This window comes from Hydractinia symbiolongicarpus, chromosome 1 (genome assembly GCF_029227915.1).
Source record: "Hydractinia symbiolongicarpus strain clone_291-10 chromosome 1, HSymV2.1, whole genome shotgun sequence".
Classification (NCBI taxonomy): Eukaryota; Metazoa; Cnidaria; class Hydrozoa; order Anthoathecata; family Hydractiniidae; genus Hydractinia; species Hydractinia symbiolongicarpus.
Window position 1 is genome coordinate 21,639,558 of NC_079875.1, and position 9,262 is coordinate 21,648,819.

At 35.2% G+C, this 9,262-nt stretch overlaps 1 protein-coding gene across 1 annotated transcript; it reads right to left on the reverse strand.

The window, feature by feature from the left end:
- Positions 1 to 1,289: 1,289 nt before the first annotated feature.
- Positions 1,290 to 8,670, reverse strand: LOC130645783 (uncharacterized). The gene is made up of 3 exons (XM_057451880.1): positions 8,543 to 8,670; positions 6,126 to 7,014; positions 1,290 to 3,398 (listed from the first exon to the last, which is right to left on the reverse strand). The coding sequence occupies exon 3, from the start codon at positions 2,775 to 2,777 to the stop codon at positions 2,028 to 2,030; it is 750 nt and encodes a 249-aa protein (XP_057307863.1). The 5' UTR covers positions 2,778 to 3,398; positions 6,126 to 7,014; positions 8,543 to 8,670; the 3' UTR covers positions 1,290 to 2,027.
- Positions 8,671 to 9,262: the final 592 nt, after the last annotated feature.

The window sequence follows — 9,262 nt, forward strand, 5'->3', positions numbered from 1 at the left end:
ATGGCACTGATCGGTTTCTTCTCCATTGTTTACACAAGTATGTCATTTTGTACGTAGTGTGTGGTAGGCAGTTTTCTGACGATTTATTATTTTGTACTCAATGTGTATCACGTAAAGACTTATGTACTACCTCAGACAGTCCTCCAGCTACAGCAGATGAGCGAGAATTGATAGTGTATTACTTTGAGAAACATTTCCCATACAATGCAATCGTTCTGTTTTTAAAAATATATCATAGCACATTAATGTCAACGAGAACCCTGAAACGACGATTACGAAGTCTTGGGTTGAAAAGGAGACGTAGTAATGTTAACGAGGCAGTTTTACGTAGTATAATTGAACAAGAACTACAAGGTCCAGCTGCAGTGAAAGGATACCGAGGGCTTTGGCATTCACTTCGATGTTCATATGGCATAATGGCTACACGTGACACCGTCATGCAACTGCTAAGAGAGTTAGATCCGGATGGTACTGAACAAAGAAGATCGCGCCGTCTACGTCGTAGAGAATACACATCACCCGGTCCTAACAATTGCTGGCATGTGGATGGGTATGATAAACTTAAACCATATGGTCTACCCATTCACGGTTGTATTGATGGTTTCTCGCGAAAAGTTTTATGGTTGAAAGTTTCCAGGAGCAATAACAACCGACTAGTACCTGCTCACTTGTTCTTAGAAAAAGTAAAAGAGTTGGGGTTTTGTCCACTTTTAGTTCAAACAGATTGTGGTATGTGTTATGGCTGATATGCAGTGTTACTTAACACAAGACGCTAACGCACACAGATATGGGGTCATCGCTGTCCAATCAAAGGAAAATTGGTGCTCCTTCTATCGACGGTCTTTCACAAGTTGGATAATAATTTTTTTTAAGAATATGTTAGAGAAAGGAGTGTTATTGCCGGGGAATCACATTCATGAGGAATGTGTTTGGTTTGTGTTTTCTAATTTATTACAATCTCAACTAGACCAGGTTCGCAACCAATGAAATACCCACTTTATACGAAAGTCCCGCCACGACAGTGTGAGTGGAATTCCAGATATCTTATTTTACTTGCCAACTACAGTTAATGCTAATGACCAAAAACGCTTGATATCACAAGATCATAAACATAACTTAATATCGCAAAGAGATGTAATTTCAGAAGGCAGGAACTGAATTTTTCGAATATTTTAAATATGTAGTACAATCAGAGAACATGGAATATCCACCAAAAAATTGGCACAATGGTCAGGGTTCGAACAGATAACAAAACTTTGTGTATAAACTATGAACATAGAAAAGAGACATTTGAAACTAATAACATAATTTTCATCCATAGAAATATAACATAGTAGTATATGATGTACATAAGTTACATGCTCTTTGTTTGACTCATGCCCTTCTTCGTTCAGACAAATAATTTTGACTTTTTTCGATCCCTCGTGCTCTTAAATTTCTAAAGAATTTGTCCAGTTGTAACATTGTCTTCTTCTGCTTCACATAGTGATTTATCTTCTGTATTACTCGTGTATTCTACTGTAGTGTAAATTTTCAATACATCTGAGGATTGACATGATTTGGAAATAGTAATTTCGATTTCACTTTCTTTGTAATGTGTTTTTAAAATTGTTAACATTCCAAGAATATCCAACCCACTTAAAAATGAGGCAATTTCTTCTGCACAACTGGATAAACAGCAGTGTCTGATGATGTTGTCAATAAATAATGACTTATCTTCTAAACTTACATTGACTTTTGTAACTCCTAAATCATATCTCTCTGGGAAAAGCTGTAAAGCTGTCTTGAAGGCAGCATTGTCTGTGGCAGATAATACATTTTTAAGTTTTTGTTGAATGTCAATATCGGGGACGTCATCGACTTTGAAAACTTCTGTACCACCATCCAAGAGCTTCGATACAACACAAGGCATAAAATACCTTGGCCCAGCACAACCAATGATGAGTGCCAATGACACTAGGTTACCAAATAATTTGATATGACCTTTTTGTAATTTCTCGAAGTCATGCAGGAATGTTGAGCCATTATCACCTGATTGCAATAAATACTTTTTTTACATCATCGAAAAGTGCTGCAAAGAACTCTTTAAGTGGCCCACCACCATCTTGTGCTACTTCACCAATGAATGTGATTGTAAACGGTTTAACACCTTCACGATATAAACGTTGTAATTTCTCTAGTGTGTCAAGCCAAATTTTTCTCTGCCTCACTGAAAGTTCCACAGTTCCAGCTATTTTCAGAAACGCCTGCAAGTTTTCAAGTTTGTCTGTTAAAGATGGTTCATTGTCAATATAATTTTCAATTGAATGGATGTTGTTATCAAGTGTAGGAAATGCACTGTGTGTACTGTTATACTCTGTTGAAGGGATAGAACTGCAACTGCTTCGATCATTAAGTAAACCGAATGGATGGTCTACATCGTCAATTGTTGTCAAAAAATTGTAACCATTATCAACTCTGGTGGACGTATTTTTAACATTGATGTAATCGATTTTGTTACTTTTTTTGCTATTATGATAAAATTGTGATGACAAACACAGGTAAAATAAAATTTGGGAATATGGTTTACAAAGGTCTTCCTTGTAGTCATTTAATTTAAAAGAAACACTTTTACCAGGCATACATATGACTTCTTGAAAGTCTGGATAGAGCAAAACCCAATCTTCTATGGCACAAAATTTCTGATTGTGGTTGCCATGTTTTTCGATGGCAGCAAGTGTTCCAGATGATGCTTCTAATACTTTTAGAGAAAGTCTTCGTCCACGAACAACTCTCATCTCTCCATACTCATCCCGCAAGGCTATGCCCACATTAATAATCACTGATTTTTTTAATTCTTTTGAACTGTTCTTCTGCTTATATTTGTTCCCATCATAGAAGTAGATGATTGTTTTGCTGGTACAAATGTTGTTGTGTTGATGATATACTATGTCTCTTTTTTGTACCAGGCTTGAAGAAGGTCTGTCTGTATTTTTCTCGACCCTCGGTAAAACTATTCAAAGGCATCGTATTTGATGGAGTACAAGATGTATCGTTTTCTGATGTTCTAGCGCCACATTTCCCACAAAAAGTATTCTCTGTTTTGACTTCAGATCCACACGCTACACAGTACGCCATTTTTTATCTGCAATCAATGTTTTGGTACACAATAACACGTCAACCGAAATTAATTAATACATTTTCTTTTTTAATTTTCTTCTCAAACCTTTTTCTTTTTCTCCGATATTTATGCTTTCTTTTTTTTTTACTTCTGATTTATTCTTCTCTCAATTTTAATATTCTTTTCTCGATTTTGATTTTCTTTTCTCGATTTGAATTTTCTTTTCTCGATTTGAATTATCTTTTCTTGATTTCGATTTCTTTTTTTCAGTGTCCCTTCTCGGCTTCCGTAGAAAACACTAAAAGATAAAGATTTTTCTTCATCTTATCACTACAATAAATATTTTTGATTCTTTTTATAAAAAATATCAGGAAATTATGCCAAGGAATCAAAATTAAAACTAGAAATTAAAAAAAAGGTTGCGAAGCATTTCCCAAGCTGCAAGCAAAATTAAACTATCCAATACTTTGTCCCTAGCGCTTCTTGTTTCTTTGACGCTAACATCTTCCCAAATACATCAAAATTGAATATCATATAGAAGAACCCTGGGGACGAGGTAGGAAAATGAACGCTCTGCAGAACAATTCGTTGCGCAAAAACAGTATTTTTGCGAATAGACTGCGCGAGTATTTGATGTGCGTGGGATATTAATAATAATAATAAATATTTAAAGTGGCTAGCCCAGAAAATCACAAAAACCTATAGTTAGTGGATTGTTTCCACTGGGGGCCACTAGAACAAAAAAGAAACAAAAAATGATAAACCTTAGACTGCCTCAGCTTAATCAAACATAGTAACATTTATAATCTGTGAAAATTGAAAAGAAAAAGAATAAAAAACAAAAATTAAAAAGTGATCTCCATTAGAATTTGCCAAATACATTAGAGATGGAAGTCTTAAACGAAAGCAGACTTCCATCACAGGTCACTTGGTCCGGAAGATTATTCCACACTTTTGCAGCTCTAAATGGGAAGGCTTTTTTGCCAAATTCCGTGTTGACCAAGGGAAGTGTGAACCTGAAAGTCGTGTCCGCTAACAGGTGAATTAACATTAGTAGTGTCAGAAGATAATTTAGAGGCTAGTTTGGCACCAACACTGACAAAAAATGAATTGAATGTGTTGGAAATTTCTTTTGGGTGAGAAGTTTCTGTACCATCATTTGGACTACTCGTTTTATCGAGGTAGTATTGCCTGACTTATCAGGAACCAGTTTTTTTAGGGTTTTCCAAAGTTGTTTTGGCCGTTTTTGAAAGTCCTGCAAAACGTCATTATAGTACTCGTTTTTAAGTCGATTTTTGAGACCTATTACCTGGTTCCTTTTTTATTTGAAAGCTTCCCAGTCTATGATGGATTTTCTTTTTGATGCTTTCCGTTTCAAGAAGTCTCTTTCTTTGATGGCTATTATTAATTCATCAGTGACCCATGCCTCAACACGGCCAGAAAATCTATGTGTTTTGAAAGGGGCATGTTTGTCAGTCACTGTTTTAACATTTTTATTCAGTTTCTCACATGCTTCATCAAGGTCATCATAATTATTAAAATATGACCAGTCTAAATTCCTGAGGTCCTTCAGAAAAGCCTCTTCACTGAAGTTCTTGTAGCTACGAACCTTGCATGTTTTAGGTTCAAATTTTGGCCTTTTGAATTTTCTGATCACATAAACTAAATTGTGATCACTGATGCCTAAATCCATGACATCAGTTTTAGAAATACAAGAACTGTTATAAAGTATCAAGTCTATAAGAGTGCTACTATTTTCAGTAACACGAGTTGGCTCCGTAATATGTTGTTTTAGGAAAAGAGTGGAGCATAATTCCTTTATTTTGGAGGAAAGAGCATATTTTGAAAGCATGTTACAGTTAAAATCTCCCAAGATAATAACTTCTTTTTCTTTTGGGAGCTTGTTAAAACACTGTTTAAAATGAGTACACAGGTTTTCGGTACTCTGCAAATCACTACCTCCAGGTGGCCTGTAAACCCCACACACGTAAATAGGTTTAGTTTTTTTCAGGCACACTTTCACCCATAGTGATTCAACATTTCCGAAGTAAAGGTGTTTCAAAAGGTGGCTATCCAAGTTTTCATTAACAAAAATTAGAACACCCCCACCTCGTCTATTCCGATCATTCCTATAACAAACATAGCCATCAATTTTAACGTCATTGTCAGTGATAGTGTCATCAATTTTGGTTTCACAGATGGAGAATACATCAAGTTTTGTTTGATGTAGCAGAAGTTTAACATAGTCTAGTTTGGATGACAGACCATTAATGTTGAGATGGGCCATTTTTAAGCCCTTCCCATTTCTGATTGCCTCAAAATCAAAGTTTTCATCAATAGTAATATTGATGTTGTCCGGAATTTCGTCACCAAATGACTCCTCATTAGCAAAGGGCAAATTACGAGAAAGACAGGGACTGCAAACGAAAAACAGTTTATCTTCAGGAGTCTTCATAAATTGTTGATATTTTTTATCAGAAATACGCTCACATTTTTTATGAGCCCATAATCCACACTTGTCACAAGAAAGTGCTTTGTGTGTTTTTGCCACAGGTTTTAAGCATGAAGAACAGGGATACTTAACAGGACCTGGGTTGAGGCAGATGTCCCCTGACAAGAGGATTAAAAAATAGAAATACTTGTGCCTGCTTGGCTAAGTTTTGATAAAGCCATTAATTTTAATTGGAGAGTGAGCTGGCTTTCAGAAACTCTATTGCAGGCATCAAGTGAAGATACTTAACAGGACCTGGGTTGAGGCAGATGTCCCCTGACAAGAGGATTAAAAAATAGAAATACTTGTGCCTGCTTGGCTAAGTTTTGATAAAGCCATTAATTTTAATTGGAGAGTGAGCTGGCTTTCAGAAACTCTATTGCAGGCATCAAGTGAAGAGATAGAAAAGAAACTCCTATCTAGTCGACTCATTTCGTTGTTGTTGGGTGAGCTACTTTTGAACGAAGGTTTTGTATTGCTCAAAAATACAACGAACACAAAAATCACTTTTAGCGTAAATGTGGGGTTTCCTACCTGAGTAAAGTTATTTTTAAGTCGTAGAGGTCATTCTACGGTTATGTGCTTTTCCAAAACTATGTTTGAAGGATCTGAGGCAAGCCCATTTCCTTACGATACGATGTTACACAGAAGGAGCAGCAGGAATCCACAACACAGCAAAGCTACCATATTAGATGATAGATGGATAAAAAACTGACTGGGATAAAAACAATTTATTAACAAAAACAATAATTTAAAAACTTACAAAACAACAAATTAAAGAAATGAAAAGATATAAATGAAGTAAAGAAGGCAGTACAATATATAATAAATCAAAAAGGACTTAGCTGTCAAAGCAGGAGCTCTTCAAGCTTTAGTCTTCTTTTTTCTTTCTTCGACTTAGCGCGCCAAGACCGGAGCGTTTTAGATACGTCCGACCTCAACGAGAGCTAAGCACGGGGATATTTTTTTCAAAATGTGCGAGAAAATTAGATTACGCGAAACTACGAAAAACGAATAACTCGTGTTAAAATTTTGTACCGCCTTTTCCCACAGAATGATAAAAGTAAAGAGTGCAATACAAAATTACACTTTTAGCAGTATTCCGAAAGATATGTAATACATCGAGTTGTACAACCCGCAGAAGTTGGTCCTAACGTTAACGATTTCGTAAATGACCTTACAACAAAACAGTATTTTTTTCACGTAAAAATACCGGCACTAGAAGCCACAGAATCTGCTGGAACGAATTTCGAAAACTCACGGGAAACAATTAAAACAAAAACAAACAAATCAAAACAGTTTTTTTAACTTTATCAAGATTTATTAAATAGCTTCAATTTTGGGCAGAAAAACAATAACGGTTTCGCCTTCTTTTCACCACACGCATTGAAAGATTACATCACTCACTACCATTGTACACAATCTAAAAGAAAAAGAAAACATTTTCATATAGTGAAGCTTCCAGTGCCTTTAAGGGATGGCCAAGTCAATGGAATTGAAAGCGCTGTTTTTCATCTCATAAATAATAAAGGCTAATTCGGAAAAGTATAAAAGAAAAAACTAAACAATTTGGCAACTTTACTAATTTTATATGCAAAGTTCCAACCATACCAAAAGTTTCCAAATCTGACAAAATCATTTTAGAAGTGGTTATTTTTTCAGAATTTGACTGATGCAAGGCCAAGGGAAATGAAATAAGTTTATTGACCTAGACCCATTCAAAAACACATGGTTCTCATCATTTAGGTTTTTTTTCAACCAACATAATGTAATCACCCAGAGGAAATTATAATGTCTCTTGTCTGTGTTTTAGAAGCTGAGTACACAAATACACAAATATTACAAGTGCTGAACTTTGGCAATCATATTTTGCAATCAGACCCTTTTAAAAACTATGCTGAATCATGTCAATTTTTAAATTCAGCACTAATAGAAAAGCACCTTGGATAGGATTCTTTGTTGGATGAATAAAATGACTGACAAATGGTTTATCGTGAATGAAATAGTAATTTTTACACAAATAATTCAAAAAATAATGAACTTTATGTGGGTTGTTCTCAAACACACGTGGGTGGTGGACAAGAAACTGTGATGTAATTTCTCTTGGTCTATTATTCCTGAGAATATTCTAAAATAAGAGGGTGTCAATATGCTGCAAACGGCAAGAGAGCGAGTTCGGGCAACTTTGAATTAAATTAGTGGTTGTCTTCCAAAACCGCCCGCATTTTCCCGAACTTGCCTAGAGCATTTCCAAAATTCAATTCCTTGAAACATACCTTGTGGACGATAGTTTGAAAAAGATGCTTTAAGAGAAAGGAGTTAATAAAGTTTAAAAGTTATTTATCAAGTAAATTTTATCAAAAACCATCAAAAACAGTTCTTTTAAGAACTTTGCTACCACATAGTTTATTTTATGGTCTATGCTGGTTTTTTCGGGTGAATACTTCAATTTTTTTCTAAACGTAAACTTGCCCAAAAACGCCTGCAGGTTTTAAGGCATATGCAGCTTATCAGCACCCTTGCTCTAAAATTACAAGCAGTTTCGAAGATGCCAACGCCGTTTAGAGGACGTGTGCTGCTTGGGCATCCTTGGAGCTCTCTGTTTAATGACAGTTTTAATGTTTTAATGTCATTTTAAACCTTGTTCTCAGGGAGGGTGTATGGACAACTAATTCCTATTGACAATTACATTGTTGTTGGTTTGATAGCAAAAGTGGATATTTTTTTTAATTACTGTAACAGGTTACTTATATTATAAATAAAAAACTGTGATAAAAAACGGTTGGTCGGCTCACACTAGCACCCAGAGCTATTTGTTTTGTCTGCACCCTAGCTACAGGTTTTCCTATATCTGGCTATCAGTTAGGTAGTAATACAGCTTCTCCATATGTATTCTACATATTACTTTCAATTCTTTTATACAAAACAGAGCTCTAGCTAGCTTGCTATACCTTTCGTGTGATTAAGCCTTAACTTGATTTGGATAAAACCAATTAAAATTGATAATATACATCTTTTTAGAAACAATAAAATAAAACACAGCTCGGCGCGTTATAATTGTACAAATTACTTCTATATTTCTTTAGAAAAGGGTACCTTACACAGGAGCTTTCCAATCCAACTCAAATCTCCAGAATAAGCACAGCAACAAAAAAGCTTAAAATACACAAGTAAAGTCGATTAGAAACAGGACTAGCAATAAATTATTTCAAAAGAAGAAAACCGTTTTAATACTATTATTTTTCATTAAAATACAACTATAATAGTATTAGAAGCAAAATTGCAAAATAATTAATCAATTATTTATACAATAATTAGCTATAATACAAAGAAATAAGGCATATTTTGGGTCTGTAAAATATACGTGTCTAAAATGCCGACTACCGTTTGTTTACGGCAATATTCCTCCTTGCGTGTTCAAGTTCGGCGGACGTATAATCTGGACCAAAAGACGGGGGGGGGGGGGTCAAAATCCGGGGGTGGGGGGGGGGGGGTACGAGCCGTACTTATTGCATTTTTACTAGACTTATACTTTAACCCCTCGGTCCAAACTTATTACCCTATTATTACCATATTAGGCCAAAATTGGTCCAAAAATTAAAACTACTTTATTTTTGACAAAATTTGGCACAGATCCCAAAAAGAGTATGCTAAACATGATGTTGATATCA

Bases quoted from the DNA above. Each gene is read 5' to 3' on its own strand.
- LOC130645783 (XM_057451880.1), bottom strand. From the start codon at position 2,777: ATGAGAGTTGTTCGTGGACGAAGACTTTCTCTAAAAGTATTAGAAGCA.